Here is a 20,875-nt window from a genome sequence, read left to right as displayed (position 1 = left end):
GGTGTCCTTCGAGATTATGGAAACTGGAGAACCTGAGTCTAACTCCATTTCCAATGGCACTCCGTTGACAATGAATGTCATTGTAATGGGCTTCAAGGATTCCTGCATCCGCAGAGAATGCAGGTAGTACTCAGGTGGCTTGTCCGCAGACTGCACAGTGTTCACTTGAGAACCCCGCTGCTGCTTTCCCTTGTCATCACTAGGCAAACAGCAGCTCGCCAAGTGACCTACTTTGTCGCACTTGTAGCACCTCGTGTTTATATGTTTGCACTCCGGAGGCCTGTGATCGCGGGATCCACAGCGTATACACGGCTTGAACTTCTCGTGATGTCCAGCCTTGGGTTTGCCTCTCGGATTCAATTCTTGCACCTTATGACCCTTGGGTGCGTGCGCGTGCCTTTTCTTGAACTTGAGATGGTTCGCCAAGCCTTCTTGAGCAGGAGAAGCGGGTCTGTCGGAGTGGCCCTTGCGCAGCTCGCTTGCGTTGAGTTCTGCCGCCTCTGCCGTTCTTGCAACTTCTACGGCTTTGTCCAGAGTGAGGTTTTTCTCAACTAACAACCGCTGTTGCACGCCTCTGTCACGAATTCCACACACAAATCTGTCCCTCAACATCCGGTTCAGCGCTGTGCCGAAATTGCAATGTTCTGCAATTTGCCGGAGCTCGGCGACAAACTCTGCGACGCTTTCGTTCTCAAGTTGAACCCTGGAGTGAAAACGAAAGCTTTCGGATATCTCCGAAGGCGCGGGGGTGAAGTGGCTGTTGAGCGTTGATATAAGTTCTTTGAAAGTTTTCTCCTTAGGCTTATCGGGAGCAAACAGACTGCGAAGCGTTGCATACGTACTTGTGCCGACTGTTGACAGGAATATCCACTTCTTTTTTTCATCGTCCTCGATGCCGTTGGCGTTAAAGAACGCATCGAGCCGCTCCGTGTATGACGGCAATGGCTCTTTGTTGTCATACACCTCGACTCGACCAAACGTCGCCATGTTTGCGCGGGAAGGACGTGCTTCACTCCGCCGGTCGTAAATTCACTTGCCTGCGCGCATCACCATATGATGTCTTCGCTTCGGCTTGCCCCCGGGTCCGACGCAATCCCCTCTCGTCGCCAGATGTTGTGTATCAACATAACAAGGTTTATTACTGCTTAGTTACATTGTGGGAAGTCACGGAGAGACGGTGCGTAGCTTCGCCTCCGGCTCCGAGTGTTCGACGCGCGACCGTCCCCCCATCTGCCGGAACGCGCACAACATTCTCCCAAGGCGGCAGTGCCATCTACCCGAGCACATCACAACTGCATACACAGCAGGACGAAGACAGGGGCGTCGAAGAGAAGAGAAGACAGGACAGATGGAGATGGTCACAGGAGTTCGAGGGACGGGACCACGATGCAGCTAGAGGCACGGTACACGTCGGTGACGAGGCGGCGAAGGCCCCGCCGATGAGAGGCGCACGGCATAGCGGTCGAGGCAACCGTCACAGGGCGCCGACGGCGAGAGGCACGAGGACTAGTCCGTAAGGCATCGCGAGCGGCACATCTGTTCTCCACAAAATCCAGCGAGCAACTCATCCATGCTCCGCCAACGATCCGACACGTACGGCGACCATCCAGGAGAATGAGAGAGGCGCTCGCTCCCCGCGCAGCAGCCAATCGGAGAGCAGCGGCACTTCCAGCGCCATCTAGTGTCGATGCACACAAGCGCCATATTGCACACATGATGATGATGATTTGCTGCTGTTCCCTTTTTGACGGGCGGGTGTAATTATGGTTGTAATGACACCCTAGCACACGGATATGGAAAAAAAAACAAAGAAAAAAACAACAAATAAAAAAAAAACCCAACCCCTCCCAATGGACGGGCCCAGCAAGGGGGAAGAAAACCGAACAAACAGAAAAGAGTGGGGCACAGTAGAAGAAAGCACAAGGGCACGCTCGGTTCGCGCTTGCTAACATTATGTTGTCACTACACTACGCCACCCTGTGTCCTCGACCGCTGCGCAACAACCACTGCCCTCCAGCGTTCAAGGCGCCGCATCGACACTCTCGCTGCCTGTAGATCAGTCTCTCCATCTTCCCCCGCAAAGCCCAGCGCGGTGCGCAATGACTCCGTGCGCGGGAGGCCTATCTGTCCGCACTCAATCACAAGATGTGCAATTGTCTCGTCCGCACTTCCACAGGCGCGACACAGCACCGAAGCCATCTCCCTGTCGATCGTTCTCTTGTACGTAAGGGTTTGAGGCGCGCCAGCTCGAGCCTCGAACAGAAGCGAGCTCCCGGTGCTGTTATCGCACATGCGAACTGAGCCTATGGTGCCTTTACATTCTATTGGACCAACGCCATCTAGGAAATGAGACGAGAAATGGTGATGACGACACAGATAGAGTCACTAGAAAAATTTCAGAGTATCGCATCTGTTTTCCGTGCGCCGCCGCCGACGCGATTGGCTTACTCGCATCACGTGACCTCTCGCCGCCATATCCCTTCCAAGCGCTTTGGGTGCAGGTGCGTTGAATGCAGAGCGCGGCCGGACATTTAGCAGTAGCACGGTCCCTAGAAGTACTTCGTCGCTTTTTTAAACGCGTCTTGCAGACGCCAGAGAGTAGCTCACCAGTAACCCAACGTTGCTGGTGAGCTACTCCGGGAATTTCGTATATTTTTGCATTCCGTGTGGGAAACATTAACGTCAAAGAGCGTCGTTGTACGTGGCTGCATAGTTGGCCGCGGAATGAATTCGCCCCCCTCGAAGAACACTCATTTCTGCAGTGAACTACACAAACTTTGCTGGAAAAGCTCTCATGCAACAGGATACTTCACCTTTTCGGTTCGCTATGTTCAACGATATGAAAACTGCATACATACCTTTCTATTTGCTCGGCTATTTATATCTCGATCTGTTTAACAGGTTGTGCATGCATTTCGAGTTATAAGCGTGTCACGCACAAGAGCGAAATCGAAGACTTATTAAAATAACAACTGTGTACTGTATACCTTGAAGGCAATTGTCGCATGATCATTTGCCACTGCGCAAAACTGAAGCGTAGAACTCTGTTGATAAACTTGGTATAAGGCAATGTTATTAAGCGTATTTTATTTTTTTCAAAAAAGAATGTTGCTAATGCTGCGTTGCGCCGTGCGTACCCTTACAATACTGTTTAGAGGGTGAGAAATGGTCACAGAAAAAAAAAATTGGCTTATCCTCTCACGCATTGAGAGAATCGATTTCATGCGAGCCCTAGATCTATATACATACTGTGTTGCAGTAGCATGCGCGTTAAAACTTTTCGAGATGTGCTATTTCTGATCAAAATAACATCGAGCACTGCACCGAAGAAGTTTTAACACGAGTGCATTACGAAAAAAAAAAATCACGCCATATTCACGGAATGAATGATGATGAGTGGGGCGAAGCTCGAGAGGGGAGGTCATCGGTAAAACCGTAACTCTCCCGTGTAAGTTCGCCCATTACATCATTAGGAAAGACGTAAGACTCGCAAGTTCACTTCATAGAACTCGCAACTCGTAAGACTCGCAAGTGCACTTCATAGAACTAGGCGGTCACGTACCACGAAAGACATGCATGTACAGACCCACGGCTTTAGGAAGTAGAGCGTAGTGGGTTCCTCGCAAGTGCACTTAAAATTATGATGATTTATAGCGTAGTGGTTTCCTCGCAAGTGCACTTCGCCCCTAAAATTATGATGATTTATAGCGTAGTGGGTTGCTCGCAAGTGCACTTCATAGAACTAGGCGGTCAGGTACCACGAAAGACATGCATGTACAGACCCACGGCTTTAGGAGCTTCGCCCCTAAAAGTTGAAATTAAAAGCAGTGCAGAAATTGAACCCCCGCCGTTTACGCGCTGGCAACGCCAAAAAAAAAAAAAGAAAGAAACTTTGTCGGAACACAGCACAATATTTGCAAATGCACTGCAATGTTGGCAATATTAAGGAGACAAAAAAATAGGAAATAAAACAACTGAGTAGTGACGTCAATAATTTTTGATGGCCTATTTTCTACGTATATGTTAGGAAATGACAACGTATTCGCAAAACAAGATGCACCTTACCTACCGCACGCCGATTCGCCCATGCGTTCGGCTGTTGGCATTCCAAACCGAGAGAAATACTTCACGCACAACTTCCACTTACCGTACACACACCACTTCTATTACAGATAACACCCAGCTGTATAGCAAGCATGGTGCGCAAGTAACGTATGCGTCAGCGATCAGTCGAAGGACGCAATGCTGAATGTTCTCGCTGTTGTTCGATAATGTTCTCGAATGCGCTATGAAGTGAACCTGAACACTGACTGCAAAGCTAGCGCAAACAGTCAACATTCACCAAGTGTCGAAGTAAATGGCATCTCGCACGGTCATTACGCTAATGCAACTATGTTTACAGCTCCGGACCTTGCGAACACACCCGGCCGTGAAACGAAAAGAGACCGATGAAGCCACGAAGAGAGTTCGCGAGCACATGGCAACATTCGCCGCACGTTTCATAGGCTACACCGCTTACCGCGCAGTCAATTCAGACTGTCGATGGCTCGAAATCACTTCTGATATCCTTCTGAAGAAACACACACACATATTGCAGTTACGCCGAGCGTAACACGGCATCGAGGCGAAAAGATCGGTCACTTCTCAACACACGCTACCAACGCGCCGGACGGTCCGGAAGGGAAATGGCCGCCGCCGCTCAATGTTGCCCGCGTGCAGCCTACCTTTGCGGTACTCTGAAATTTTCCAGTGACTCTAGACACAGATTGTGTACAGCGCCATCTAGAATATCGTCCCTGAACTGCAGTTTGTATGTACTTCTATGAGACAGCGCCATCTATTGCATCATACGGGAGATCCGTTTACGCCGGACAACGGAGACGTGACAAGGTTAGACTAAGAGGAGCTACGCCCCTAAAACATATGGCTTCGGAAAACGGTGCCCTTTAATTGCGGGTGACCCCTTTGATAGAATGTTCTTTTATTAAATTGCAGTGTGAATTATTTACTCTAGTTGTAGTGTAACCGTATACATATCCGGTTTGAAAAGGAGGGCTGACACCATAAAAACACTTCGCTCATGTACAGTGCGGTCCACTGTTAGTGGAAACACGCGATCGCGTGGCCGGCGGCCCGCGTGGCGCAAACTGGCGGCGAGATTTGTAAACGAGGAGCAGGCGCATGAAGACGTAAGGGCGGCGTTTGCCGCTGTTCGTCTGCTACTTTCCGCCCCTGTCCTTGGCGAGCGCTGGACAGCGCTTCCGTTTTTCAGCGGTGCGATTCATGTAGCCGCCACTATACCTGTGCGTCGCCGGCTAATAAGCAGGCAGAAAAAAAGGTGTGGTTTGTTTTGTTGCTCTCGTTTCTCGCCAGTTTTGATGTGATGCGATTCGTGGCCCCAGCGGCCGAATTTTGAATTTGGGACCCCCAGCTGTGGAATTGTGCGAAAGTGATAATGAAGCCTGTCACTTGCGTAACCTAATATAAGTGCTCATTATGAGGGAAACTGCGCAAAAGAAAAAAACAACGTCAACAAAGGGAAAACAGAACAGCGCATGCGCTTGTGCTGTTCTGTTCTTCCTTAGTCGACGTTTTTTTTTTTTTGCGCAGTTTTCCTCACAGTGAATCACCAACTAGCCCAACAGTCTATTCTTGTAAGTGCTCACCGATAAGTTAGTCGTAAGCTTTCAACATGCTGCTCGCACCAGCCGGCCGCTTTTTATAACAGACAAAGAAATTTATGCCCGATGCAGAGATAATAGCATGCTTGTCCTTCCAACCGTACAAATATAGAATTTCGCCAGCACGCGCCGATCGTTGGGGCGAAGAAGTAGCAGACGACGCGGGACATGAACACGCCTTGTGGTTCTACGCACATGCTCCGCGTTTCCAAATCTCGCCAGCAGTTAGCGCTCCGTGGACCGCCGGCCGCGCGCTCGCGTGTTCCCTCTAAAAGTGGACCGTACTGTACAGACATGCTCCTTTACTGTATTTGCCTTTTAGTATCTGACCTTGCTGCCAGAACAGTACACAAATGGCATGTTCAGCCATATTTAAGTTAAGTACAAACCTTCACTGTTTTGTACTGTTTGTACAGCCTCCAGCATTTTTAACTATATCGCGCAAGCATCGACCGCACGCAGTATCAGGCCCTTACAACGGCGATAATCTGTGAGACCGGCAGTAGTACATGCAGCAAGTAGTAGTAGTACTACTGCCGGTCTCGCAGATTATCGCCGCTCTAAGGTGCTGATACTGCGTGCGGTCGACGCTTGCGCGGTATCGTTAAAAATGCTGGAGGCTGTACTTCACTGTTTCGTTTTGTACTGCTCGTCAAGGTGCACGAGGCTGTGTAGCATTTCACGCTGTCGAGAGTGTGGGCGTGGTTATTTTCCAGCATTAAGAAAAACTGGAACCGCAGCGTTCTCTGCCATCCTAGGGGAGGTACACTTGGTCAAGATGTTCAACACTGCTCCAGACAGCTGCTTCAGCATGACAGCACACTTACAGATGCACTGTGGCAATAAGTCGAACAACTATACGCGACCCTTTTCACACCTAAGCAACCGTTTAACATGCCCTTACTCATTACAATTGACAGATGTTCATCTGCTTCAGTGAAAGCTCTGGTATGAAGTCGCAAGGTGAGCTGTGCAAGATTTTGTGAAGTTATCTCCACAGATGTGGCCCAGTCTGAGAACTCGTACGTAAAGGACTGCAAGGCAGTACACTGGGAAATAGATTCAGAAGGATTCAGGGTATAGTAGTTGGAGCCATACCATGTAAAGATTAGCTGTCAGTCTCTTGCTTTTCCCACAGCTACCCACAGTAATGAAATCCAGTGTGCACTCGCACCTAACTTATCTAGTACAGTGATTTGCCAGCACTGTTGTGCATAAATATGTGGACAATATCACATTTTAGCTGGGCCCTGCATTAGTGGAGTTATTACGTATAGCTTACAAAGTACGGTAACTCTTATGCACTTGTACCACTGGCGTGTCCTTCGTCAAAGCAGAGCAACAACCAGTCTCATGGCAGCTTTTCTTCATGGCTGCCACGTTTTCCGTTTTGTGACATTGCACTTGTGTTATGTCTGAAGAATCGCGCAACGCCTTGTGCAGCAGTCATTATCATGTATTGGTTAAACAGAAGTCTTGCATGTTGTTTTTATTGCAGAGCACCTGCATGACTTTATGAAGTGGGCAGTGCAGGTAAGTGCTGGGAGCTCTGAGAAAAGTCAGCTATTGAGAACCAAAAATTGCCGCAGGAACAAGCAGTGCAGTCACCGAAAACATCTTTATATGTGGTAAAGATGTTAGTCATTTTCTTCAATGAGTCGAGGATAAATTCTTTCTATTCTCTGGTGCCCAAAATAAGTGGAAACACTATTTCTCACGTATGGTGATTGCTTGCTAGGTACTAGCCTTTTTGGTGAGATGACATCCTTTTTTCCTAAGATTTCTCGCAGGATGACCGAGAAGGCCTTACATGCTACCACAGTTGTCCGCCAACATACTGGTTGCCACTCTCTCATGTAGCATGTGATTTGAAAGGTGTCTTACCGATAAACCGCATGTTTAGTAGTTTAACCATATGACCTCTAGTGCCTGCGATCTATAGCTTTAATTCATTCGATCAGGCATTAGATTTAAGTTAGCATTACACTGAGTGATCTGGTCACTTGGCTTGGATAAATATTTCTTATTCCAAGCTTAAGATGTGTGATATTTTGTGAACATCGAAATTAAATAAGGTTGGTACTCCATATATTGAGGTGTAACTATTTTTATCCGACAGCAAGTACATTGTGCTACAAATTCTCAGTAGGGATACCAGCCGTCTTTTGTGCTGACGTGGATAACTTTTCTGCTAGTGACTAAAGACCACAATGCCAAGTCTTGTCTGCATGGCAGTTTTCTAATTGTTTTGATGTCTTTGTGTGTTGCCTTGACATCGTAATGTTTGCCATTTTTCACGAAGCATTCTGTTGCACTCCTGTTGTCATTTCACCATGGCTCTTATGCCAGGCTTGCAGTTATTCATTCTGGTCAGTATTTTAATTTGTACTATAGTTCTAAAAAGGACAGTAAAGAGCTACAAGTCCCAACTTTTTTATGCTGCAAAGCGAACTGCCAGGTGTGCTTAGCCATTCTCGTCACTGCTGACATGACCATAGATGCTTTGCTGTGTATGTTCCTGCAAAATTCAAGCGCTTCGATTGGTATTGTTCACTAGAGCTTGTCTCTTCAGCAATGTATGTAGTTACTTCTAATTAGTTACTGAAAAAGTGATTATGCAATTACAAGACTACAAAAAAGTGTAATAGATTATATTTAGTCTGTTAACTGCAAGTGTCGTTGACATTAACAGCAAACATTTTTCCGGGTGTGTTGTCAGCATTTGCACTGGCTTAACAGCGATCTCCTTTTTCTTGCAGGTGTGTCCATTCCATCTACACAGCACTAAATAAGAGTTATGCTATGAACATTGCCAGAATTGCATCGTGCCAGCCTTTTCACAGAAATTTTTGGCTTGTTTTCCTGGTTACATTACAGTCTGAATCTTTAATTTATGATTTCAACAGTGACATACCATATATATTGACCACTGCGTCTACTAATTGGTTTGTCTTAAAATGAGTGAGAACTGATATTTGTTTTTGGATGTGCTATTCTGTAATAGTATGAAGAAGAGTATCTACTTCATTGCAGTTTTTAAGTTTCAGTCAGCGTAAAAGGAAATGTGCCTGTCTTACAAAGCATTGTTTGAGGATAGGAAGGTCGCTCTAGAAATGAGCCGAGAAGGGTTCATCTCTCTTCGATGGAAAATACAGTAGACCCTCTGTAAATGTAAATCTCTTAAATGGAATCGCTGCTTAAATTAAACAAATGCCTCCAATATGATATATTTCGTCGTTGAATTCTGCATCCCTGCTCACCTCATTAAATGGAACTGCTGTTAAATGGAAAATATTTTAGTGGTCTCTTCAGGTTCTGTTTAACAAGAGTCCACTGCACTTATTTGCTTGCAAAATCCACATCACTGCTACCACAATTTCTGTCCAGCCCCCATTTGCAACCGTGCTCATGCTGCCGGCTTCTGATGACACAGTGGGCAATTATAGAGAGCTCGCAGATGAATGTAGCGATACATGCTCGCTCACCTTCAATACAATTACAAATAGCCTTTTTCTGGTGGGGCTGTGTGGGTTGCATGTGCGACTCTGGTTGGATGGGTGCTGTACGATAGGGAGCCGGGTTCGCCATGTTTGTGCGAAAATGCCTGTTCCAGCATGAAAAAAAGAATTCTATAATGATTTCTAGTGCTGACTAGGTGATTACTAGGTTATACTGTTTTCATCGGGGACATATGACAGCACGACAAAAATTCGGAATGTGGGGGGGGGGGGTACTGACGTCGGGAGGCGTTTAAGCACCATGAGCTTGACATTTATTTATGTCATGACACTGTGGACCAACATTTATGGCCCATGCTGAAGGGGCAGTACAATGGATACCAATATAACGTAGCACAGCAGTGGTAGAGCAAAAAATTTAACGAATAAAACAAAAATGTTGTACATATACATAATTCACTCAATAAAAGCTTTTCTAGAGATTTGACAAAGCTAGGGGACTGGAAGATGGCCTCGGGGAGGCTTTTCCAGTCCTAAACAGTCCGCAGAAAGAAACTGTGTCTGGAAGTTTTCGTTCTTGCAAAAATTGGCTCGAGCTCATAACTTCTAGTGGCGTGTTCATCTAGTGTAAATCTTCTTGAGTATTGTAGGTTGTGGTATGTTCAGTTTATTTGATCCTAGTGGGAAAGTTATATGCGAGAGGCAAGTGTCAATGCCCGCTTCACCCTCTCTGTTACCAGTGCTGATTGCTCTTTCTTTTTTCTAACTGAGAGTTTACTTGGCAAGAGAACGATGGCCTACCAACAGAACCTAAGACATTGCAGCAGTTTTAACTGAAGAACTCTTCACTTTCGAAACGCCTGTTTTCTTTCCCACTGTGATGCTTCATTCAAATGCACATCAGCGTATTCTGCAAGCATACGGAGCCTCTGATATTGAAGAAAGATCAAAGGCACATTGTAAGTAGTGCTCAGCAACTGAAGTGTGGTAATTGGCCGATATAGCATCCGTGCAGTCACTTGAGCCATCACTGAACACTGGGGACACTGTGTTGGCTCGTTATGGTGCAGAATGAAAATTACGGCATTGTGTAGGCATTTGACCACCAGGCAATCGCCCAGTGCTCACTGGTGCCACAAAACTTCACCAGCCATTATGTGGGCCAAGTGTGGCATTTAAATAGTTCAGCACTGCATACATAAAACTGCCCAGATATATCAAGGCTTTTGTAAAAACCATTTATGACAGCCACATGTGGATGTGGCCACCTTAGATTGGTTGGCAGAGCATTGCATGCGCATAATATGAACGCTGTTCGTCTGGCTCCTGTCGGTGGCGAGTTGTGTTGTCTACTTGAATTCATTTTCTCTTTATCTGATACTATCTGCACATCACTTAAAAACTACAAACACTCGCTGTGCTTTTCCTTGGCATTATTGTATGTTGGCATCATGCGCATGGTTGTGTCTGGGCTTAGTAGTATTGCATGCAGTTATCCTTCCCATTTCTTGGTGGTCCGGATAGCTTGCAGTAATACTAGAGCATTATAAAACAGGCGTCCTGTGCATCGAGAGAGAACATCAGCGTTCGCAGTGCAAGTTTTCAAGAGCATTCTTTCTTCGTGTGCAGAGAACTTTAGAGGCGCGTGATGTGGTATGCAGTCATTGTATGCTATTGTCGTCGTCTCATATCGTTTTGCGTAACGCAGAGAGAACCACGTATAGCATAGCCATGTATAGCGAGGGGGTGGGAAAGGGAAGTGAGGCTGAGGAGAAGGGATGTGAAGTTGAAGAGGAGGAATGGAGGGTGTATGCTGTCATCCTATGCTGGCAGCTTATGTCGCAGCTTGGTGTCACGCAGGCAAAACAATGTATAGCATAGCCATGTATAGCAAGGGGGAAGGATAGAGAAATGAGGGTGAGGAGGAGCGAAAGGACGGGGTTGGGTAAATCATGGCTTAGCCGTTTATAGTACAGCGTAGCAAGGGGGTGTGAAATAGAATTGAGGGTGAATAGGAGAGATGTGAGGGTGAGGTATATCATAACCGTGTATAATATACGTAGCTCTCAGGTGGAAAAGAAAGTGAGGGTGAGGACAGAAAGGAGTAAGGGGAAAGTAAAGCCTGCACAGCCATATGTGCTGCAGTATAGTGAGGGTGAGGGTGAAGTAAAGGTGGAGGGGAGGGTAAAGCATCGCATAGTTGTGTGCAGTACGGTATAAAAAGAGGGTGATGAGGAGGGGCAGAGTAGACCATAGCATAGCCGTGCAGTATGAAAAGGGTAACAATGTAAGCAGGAGGGGAGGGCATAGCATAGCATAGCCATGTACAGTGAAACCTCGGTGATACTAATCTCACGGGACCACCAAAAATATTCGTATCATCCGAAATTCGTATCACCAGAAAGCCGTGCAAAACTAGCATGCGAGAAAAGAAAACTGGCATACATTTTCATTTATTGTTTATCATATCAGGGCTGCGGCAACGTCGGGAAGAATCCTGAATGATTGTCAGTTAAGGTTTTAGATGTCGGCAATCGTACCAGCACTCGTAAATATACGGCCCGTACGCGCGCATTTAATTAATGAGCCAGGTGCGTTGTGACCCGCGACACACGGAGGCCGTGACGCATCTATGAAAGTTTATTCTGACCGTAAGAAAAGTCTTTTTCTTACACCGTGATTCTGACGATTTCGCAGTGTGGCGCGCATGCCCGCGCTTGCGTTCCCGTGCTCGCACGTGCTTGGCGCGTCTTCCGCGAGAGCGTGGACAGCACCTCTTCGAACCCGGGTGGTAGTGAACTTTCGTATCAAACGTCGCTGGGTGAAAATCGGTTCGCAACAACCGTACTCCATTACATTGAGGCCATTGGGCCTTGGCAAGGACGAACGAAAAATTCGTATCACCCCGAAATTCGTATGAGCTGTCATCGTATCACCGAGGTTTCACTGTATAGTATAGGAGGGGGTGGTACAGTATAAGAAGGGGGTGGAAAAAGGATGTGAGGAAAAGTGAAGGTGAGGAGGAGGGGAATGGCAGAGCTTAGCATAGCTGTGTATAGTGCAGCATATCATTGGTCGGAGAAAGGAAGTGAGGGTGAGGAGGAGGGGAGATGGCACCACTGCATCACAAATGGTTTCCTTTCCCGCCAATGAAGGTTCCTTTCCTGCCATGAGCAGGTTGCATGTTTGGAACGCCAGCACGAACTTGCCCATGAATGCGAGTGTCGCTGAAGGACAGACGAATCACTGCTCTATGCTTAATACAACTTTCACGTTGAGTGCAACTACATAGATTTTTTCGTACCATAATCGTCATAAGCACTAGGCTCTAGTTCAAACTCTATTAATGTGCATTGCTTATACATGGCATCCATATATATTGTTAAAGTAATTATTGCTCATCAGTAGGTGCATTTCTAACCCCTGTGCAATCATTTCTTCTTTATCATACTTTGCTGCATAAAAGCAAGAAGTAAAAGTCAGTTTTGCCGGCAGGCCAATGCAATGCATGCGATAGCAGCAGTTGCAGCTGAAGTGGTTATGAATTTAAGATTGTGACAATAATATTACCATGTTTAGCGACTGCTGCCTTGGATTGGTTATTTTGGAATGAGTGAAACTACATATCTACTTTTTGCCATGTTAGTCTTGCAAAATAGGAAAGAAAAATGAAATTTCATTGCAGTGTTGAATGTTCACTCATCGGCAGAAAAAAAAATTGTGCCTGTTTTTACGCAGGATTTGTGCAAGCTATGTACTTGGTGATGCATACTCTTTACAATGTCTTTACGTGTCTGTTTAACAGGGCAGTTCTTAATGCAAGTTGTGCTGAGAGAAACTGTTTTGTCGATCAGTTCCTGCAAGACTCTGTAGTGGAATTTTTGCTTTTGCATCGCACAAAGTTAAGAATGAACTTGAAATGAGATTAGTTATCTTTCATTGCTTCATTTCGCATTGTTCCTTGTAATCATTTCTGCCTGTGTTATTGTGTTGCGCTTTCAGTCAGCACAATCTCAGTATTTACATCAACCAAATAATTTATTTTCTTCTTGCAGGGCCACTAATGACAAAGTAATGTTTGTTGAATACATGTAAATGTGGCTGTATTCTCTTCAACCATCAAATGTTGCGCCATTCTCAATTTCATCAATTTGATTTTGATATACGTTTCATACATATAGATACATATGTTGCTGTAGTATAAGTATTCTACATTTTGTTTTTGATTTGTGACAGCATACTATATAATGCACTATGCATTCTTCTTCTAGTTGAATCCTCACGAGGGTGTTATATGTTAGTATTTTTAGACAAGTAGGGGCGATATCTAATTTGTGGTGAAGAAACCCAAGTGTTCATGAGGCGGATGTACAGATTTTAATGATGTGACTGGACCATGTGAGATGATCAGCGATGGTTACTTGTAAATATTTATATTCATTGCATGTGACATCCACGTGTTTTTTATGGGGCATCCAGCTCTCTCATGCGGTAGAGTTTTTTTTTATGAAACCTGATTCCCACTGTCTATGAGCATTCTTAAATTGTGCGGTAGCATAGTGTGAATCCTTGGATATGCAGTGTGTGGCTATGTGGCTTGGTCTAAATTATGTTCGTGACTGGATGACGTTGCCTTCTCAGGCCTCTTCCACCACGTTGTACATCATGAGCTACGATGAATATTTGTGGTCAAAATTAGGGCCTGACCTAGTATTTTTCATTCTGTCGCATTGCACAATGCTCCCTACTAACTGTTTCCTTCCTCCATGCCAGGAATTGGACCTTCATCTACGTGCTTAGCAGCGCAGCACTTCACTTCAGGAAACGACGGTAATGCGTTCGTATCCAGGCAACAATGAAATGTGGCAATGTGGAATGACAAGTGACCTGAATGATTCGATAGCCATATTACAAAAATGGCTGATCGCCAACAAGCCCACTATAGAGTGCATACAAACGGCGCATACCAATACGCATGCGACTGGTGGATCTTCGAAGGCTGCATTTCTGTACTCACTGACGCCAGGTTTTTCGGGTACAAGACCGTTGCTACCGCCGCCACTGCCACCACATGAATCTGCACTTGATGAAAGCCAGCAAAGGAACGGGACACGAGGAAGAGGCAGACGCAAGCACCACTATCCAGCAGTGTTTGTGTCTGGCTTTTCCTCGTGTCCCATTCTTTTGCTGGCTTTTGTTATGTATCATGAACCAACTGGCCCAGATCTGTATGAGTAAATACGTCTGAGTAAATGGTTCTTCTTCTGCGTATGTCGATGTAACTTCCGGGGTGCCACAGGGTTCAGTGTTGGGTCCTTTACTCTTTCTGGTCTATATTAATGATTTGTCAGAGATGATAACATCAAACGTGAGGCTCTGCGCAGATGATTCTGTTATTTATAAATCAATTCACAGTATGGACGCTATTTGCATTGTACAACGTGATCTTGACAGTGTGGTGATGTGGTGCGAAAAATGGAAGATCCGTTTGAATGTAAATAAGTGTTGTTTCCTTAGTTTTACAAGGAAACACAAGCCATATCACTCTTCGTACAGTTTGTCAGGAGCACTACTTGACCGTGTTGAACATTTTAAATACCTTGGTGTATACTTGTCTGCCGATTTATCTTGCAACAAGCATATAGGTTACATAACTGGCAAAGCCAACGGTGTGTTAAATTTTATTAAACGCAACTTCAAGTCTGCCCCAAAAAGCTTGAAGGAAGCTTTTTATGTTACAAATGTCCGACCCATCCCTGAATATGCCAGTCCAGTGTGGGATCCTCATGGTCAAACTCTAATCTATAAACTTGAATGCATACAAAACCGTGCTGCACGCTTTGTCAGTGGCAGTCACAACTTTAACTCCAGTATTACCTGCATTAAAAGTAACTTAGGATGGAAACTTCTTGAGCAGGGCAGAAAATTCTTGTGATTAAAGTTTTTTCATTCCATCTTTTGCGATGAAATTCGCATTAACAAAAGTTTGTACATGATGAGCCCATACTACGTGTCACATAGAAATGATCACTCGAAAAAAATCCGTGAGATCAGCTGTCGTACCAGTGTCTTCGCTCATTCTTTTTTTCCTTTCACTATTAGTGAATGGAATGGGTTGGATGCGTGTGTTGTCGATCTTCCCGCTGATGCTTTTCGTTGGTCACTACAAGATGTGTGCTTTTCGTGAATGCGCATGCACTGCTGCGCGAATGTGCTTGACTTTTTTGGACTGTACAACGGTGTGATTTATTTTTTTTTACCCCCCTACAATAATGTCCACTTGGGCGATGTAGGTTGTACTAATAAACTAATAAATAAAAAATCTCAACTCTTCTATAAATCTGCAATTCGTAGCAAGCTTCGCTTTGAAAATGTGATATAAGTTATGGCTTTCCTGCCGATAGATTCAATATGACTGAACAATGCAAGACAGTTTTTATTCAGTCTCAATCCAATAATGAACTTTTAAAAATAAATCATTGTAGATGTATGGGTTCTCCTAAAATGCACATTTCATTTCAATTTGTAAGCCTCACTATGACTAATAAGCACTCATGCCTGTGTGAGTAGTCTGACCATGATGGTAGTAGTCATTACCTAATGAAGCCATGGAAAGCAGAGAGAGCGTTGTTTCTAGTATTTAATTGAAGCATAGTTATTTTGAAATATGACAAAAAAAGAAACAAGAATATGTGCATGGAAAAAAGAAGCTGTCGGTGGGGACCGAACCCGCAATTTTTTAATTACACAAAAGATGTCGTACATATTGAGATAGTGCAGTAGCACTTTTTTTTTTGTGCTCATTAATTTGTGTGCGTTTATGTCATACTTCAATTATCAATTGCAAATAATGAACCTTATGCTTTTCTTGTCTTTAGTAGGTGTTGTCTATCAAAGAAACTTGCACCTTGATCAACTGCCCTTCTTTTGTTTCCCTTGTATTGTTCCTTCATATGTAGAACATTTTCAGATTCTTAACACCCTGAAATGTGCACATAAGACTTCTGTGACGTCTGCGGCAAAAATAAGCCTATTTGCACTATTGGATGCCTGTAATCTATTGAATGTCTTATCAACCAAGAATCTTCTAATTGAGTAACAAGAGGAAGGTTTTTGTGACATGCGATCTATGACACTGACAGAGCGCAATGCAAAAGCAGATTGCCACGTGCTCTCAGTATAGAACACTCAATTTTTGCACCCCCCTTCATCAAGCTGCCCTTATTATAGTATGCTTGAATTTGCCTAAAACTGCTTGCAGGTTCATCGCCTCTAATTACTCTGACACTTTATTTGTCAAACCAGCTCCACAGCCAACCGTTAAATTGTCTTATTGCAAGAATGAATGCAAAGCATTGTGCGCAATTAGGACATCCATCGCAAATCGCCATATAATATGGTAAAGAAGCTTAATTTTCATTTCCCTACCCTTTTGTAATTTCCACAAGGAAACGTTGAGGTATGAATGTATATTCATACATTGACATTTTAATGGTATGCCTCATGTCATTAAAATGTCAATGAGGCATATGTAGGCATGCTCGAATGACATCTGACTGCACTATTTTCAGCGACGTACTAATTACGTGCTCATTTTCTCCGGCTGGTAAAGAAAGCATGCGAAATATCAAAAATAATACGTGACTACGCTCCCATCCTCAAAAGGAGGGAGCCATTATAATGATTAGGTAAGTATTTATCGAGTTAGAAACCTAGTTAGGACTAATTATCTAAACCTAATTAACAAAAAAATTAGTAGTGGCTACTACGGTATACTGGGAACAATATCCACTAGGCGTGCTTTGCGTAACTACGTTCCTCTTTTTTTTAAATCGTACTGCACGATTTTGGGACACCCTATATATTAAATAATAAAATGTACGCAATTTCTCTTGCAAATTTCAAATGGTTGTACACAATTATTTGATGGCAATGCTTTTGTTTCTTTTCCAGGACTAAATGTGTTCTAATGACAGCTATTTCTACACTGTAGAAATGAAAAGTCAGGCAGCTGTAGGAATAGGCTACTTGTGCTTTTTCTGCCACTTTGACTTGGTACTAGTGCAGTAAGTTTTGGCACGTATAAAACGCTCCTAACTGGACTTTTTTGATGCAGGTTCAACAGTGCCTTTGCAAGTCCTTAACGCCTGTCCGAACAGGTCATCAGCTTTAAACATTGCCAGTGCGTTCACATATGTTGTCCACACCCTGCTTGCTAAGTTGCAGTGGAAGTTGTGGTCAGGACCAGAACCGAAGCCGCATCCAGAGTTTCTACAGCCTGCGTGGCACATCGTGCCTTGAAAGCATGCTGCAATGGACATTCTTTCCACAGCATGCCAATCAGCAGTAGCCGCAATTGCAGCCATGTTCACTCTCACGGTCCTCTCCTTCAGTGTTGGCAAAATTAGATTGTGTTTTGTCAGTGGAGTACATGGTACTGTGCACTATTTTCTCTTTGAAGTGCATTGCGAAGTCTCTCCCATGCAAGCTCTGTATGGGGACATCCTTAAATCACCGTATCTCTGCCAAAATTCAAGTATATCTAGTCAGCTCTGGAATTTGTACAAGTTTGTTGTTTGCTCTGGGTGAAGCCATGTGGAACTTAGCAGCCTTAACAAGGACATCCTGCTCATTTCTTGTCTATTTATTGAATTGCTTATTTACAGCCATCTTCACTCACTTATTAATTCTCACACAGATTCTGCACATTTGCTTCATCACTCAAAAGTTTTATTGGGATGTGGGTTAAGGTATCTGTATATCTTGTTTGTCCTTGTAATGCATATTAGTTGTTGCCAGGACTGTGATGTTAACTTGGACTCTGTGTCTTCACTCCTAATGCAGCTATACATGACACACAGTACCGTGCATGGTCTTCTAGCTCATCATTTGACATAGGAAGGGTCTGTTAAACTTGGCTTTTTTTTCCTTTTCTCTGACTATCATTACTGTTGCTCATGAAGTACAACATTGGAGTTGCCGTGTAGCTAAGCAACTTTGTTTGTGGGCAGAATTGTGGTGACCACACTGTCGTGAGCAATATTTAAATGTGTATGCTGTTTTCACTTGCAATAATCATGGAATGATGGGCGTTTTCGTTGCTTGTTAGCTTATGTCGATTTGCTTACAATATCTGATATTTAGGGTTGCTATGAAAACAAAAAAAGTCGTGGCGTTTTATCATTTTAGATATGCTCTTGTGTGCTGCTGCTTCACAGTGTCATTTAGCATTGCATTTATGCTTACAAATTACACTGTCATGTCATCAAGGTGTGACATTGCATTTTTTTTTCTTATGCTGTTTAGAGAAGATGCAGTCATACTAGGGTGCTTTAGATGCTGCACGAAGTTTGAATTTTTTTTATGCAAAGAAGGATTTTTTTTATTGAGCTGCAAGTGGATTGTACATGGTTTCACATTTTTCAACTTAGTTCCTTGAACTGCACATGTTTTCACATTGCACTTTTCTTCTTTTCATTTACTGTTGTTACCTTAGTAGGGGACAGACTGCCTAAAATCATGTTTTTGTTTTCTTTACGATCCAGTATTCATGTCAGCAAACATGTCTTTTTGTATGTATGTTCTGTGAGGATGTAACGAAAGTGTGGTTTTTATGCGACATTTGTAGGCACCATCATTTGCTTCATTCCTATGTCAATATAACAACATTGAAGGGATATAATAAATGTTATTTTCTAGTTGCCTTATTGCTCCATTGTCTAATGCATCGGGTTTAGTCCATTTTACTGAGCCTTTAGCTATAACAGTAAAAAAGAATATGACGCACACCCCCTCCGTTTTGCCCTTGTATATAACGTAATTTGAATCTGTATGTGGATACAGATTCTTATCTACGGTAAGATTTTTAACTGACTTAACTAATGTTAGCAAAGCTTAAAGAAGATAATGTGCTGTACAGTTTGGTCATATATCCACCTTTGCCAACAATTTCATGTTTATGCACCATTCACTTGTCTAATTATTAAAGCAAACGGTGTAAAATAAATTAAGGCACCCCTTGGCTAACTGATCTATGACATGCTAACACATCCTTTCTTTCTTAGTACTAGCTCTTTGCTGCACTGTTTCAGCTTTCAACTGATTGACAAATTCTGGTGTAGGTTGTCTGTGAATCACTGGGAATTATAGACCACGCACCCAAAAAATGAACCCCATGGAAGCATGCAATGTTTAATAAAGACTGAGTGGAACATTTGGAAGTTGCATTGCAATGCCTTTTGGCACTTAATATGACAATTTGCGAAGGAGACTTTTCAGTCTTAGTTGAGTCATTTTTGTGAGGGTTGCCAGATTGTATCAATAATTTTCAGACAAAAGAAAGCGTCCATTGCATATGATATCCATTTACAGACGATATGCTGCAATGTAGAGCAGAATTCTTGTGAGACATGTACTGGGTCACTGCACTGTAACAACTTCAATAACATGCTGTTTGTGTAGGCAATAATGCACTTCACTTACCAGTGCAATAGCCATTCTTGCTTGCCTGGTGCTGCAGTTGGATTCTATGCAGTGTATTATGCATGAATTGCATTGCTTTCCTCTGCTGCTCCCTGTGGCTTTGCAGGTTCCTTGTCTTCGGCATCCCAGGAGCAGTACCATTCACTCGTGTCCTTTCAAGGTGGACTGCATTCCTGCCGGCAGTTCACCTACGTGACCAAGGATAGGAGAAACATGAAAAGACACCTTCGCAAACACACGGGCCAGCGCGCCTTCCAGTGCCACCTGTGCCCAGCTACATTCTCTGAGAACACTCATCTCATAGAGCACATTCGCACCCACACGGGGGACTGCCCTTTTTCCTGTGACCACTGCAGTGCATCCTTTTCGGGTAAAAGTAACCTCGTGCAACACATGCGCACTCACACAGGAGAGCGACCCTTTTCCTGTGACAACTGCAGTGCATCCTTTTCGCGGAAAGATAACCTCAATGACCACATGCGCACCCACACGGGGGAGCGCCCTTTTACCTGTGACCACTGCAGTGCATCCTTTTCGCGGAAACATCACCTCTTGCAACACATGCGCACCCACACGGGGGAGCGCCCCTTTTCCTGTGACCACTGCTGTGTATCCTTTTCGCAGAAACATCACCTCAACAACCACATGCTCACCCACACAGGGGAACGCCCCTTTTCCTGTGACCACTGCAATGCATGCTTTATGCGAAAACAGCACCTCATCCGCCACATGGGCCGTTGTCTTGCTCGCAAGAAGCTCTAAAGGCTAGGAGCACACAGGCTTTTTTTATGGGGCTGGATTCATTTCCTTATTGTGTACCTAAATTGCTTTCGAATGTCTTTATATTCCTCAACTGTCGAGTTTCTTTCACAATGTTGCTTACAGGGACATCCGTCATTCTTTAAGAAAATTTCTTAAGTGACTGTGGGTGACTTCAAACACATGCCAATGTGAAAGGCTGGCTTACCTTGCATGAGGATTATGCAGTCCTGTAGTGCTGGGCTGAGCACAGGAAGGAAAATAAACTATATTGCTTTTTCTGCGATTACTTTGCTCAGTCATGTGAATCACTCTGTTCAAATTAACCTGAATCTTGTTTATTTGCTTGTGTTTGCTCCATCAGTCCTCAAGGGTCCCTCCAACATGATTGAAAAACCTATTTCTTATTTGTGGGTTGCATAGACTAGTTGCCAGGCATAATTTTTGCTTAGTTCAAAGCGCCAATATCAATATATTTAATATTTTAAACACGCA

General features: G+C 44.1%; 1 protein-coding gene across 1 annotated transcript in view; it reads left to right on the top strand.

Moving 5' to 3' along the window:
* The window catches only part of LOC119406426 (oocyte zinc finger protein XlCOF6.1-like), a 252,305-nt gene extending 231,922 nt beyond the window's left edge, over nt 1–20,383 (top strand). Inside the window, exon 3 of the mRNA XM_037673172.2 lies at nt 19,698–20,383. Within this exon, the coding sequence (XP_037529100.1) occupies nt 19,698–20,383 (686 nt within the window). The remainder of the gene's footprint in view (nt 1–19,697) is intronic.
* Nucleotides 20,384–20,875: the final 492 nt, after the last annotated feature.

Source organism: Rhipicephalus sanguineus, chromosome 10, assembly GCF_013339695.2.
Source record: "Rhipicephalus sanguineus isolate Rsan-2018 chromosome 10, BIME_Rsan_1.4, whole genome shotgun sequence".
Lineage (NCBI taxonomy): Eukaryota > Metazoa > Arthropoda > Arachnida > Ixodida > Ixodidae > Rhipicephalus > Rhipicephalus sanguineus.
Note: the sequence above shows the minus strand (reverse complement) of the source record. Positions and strands in the feature narration are given on the sequence as shown.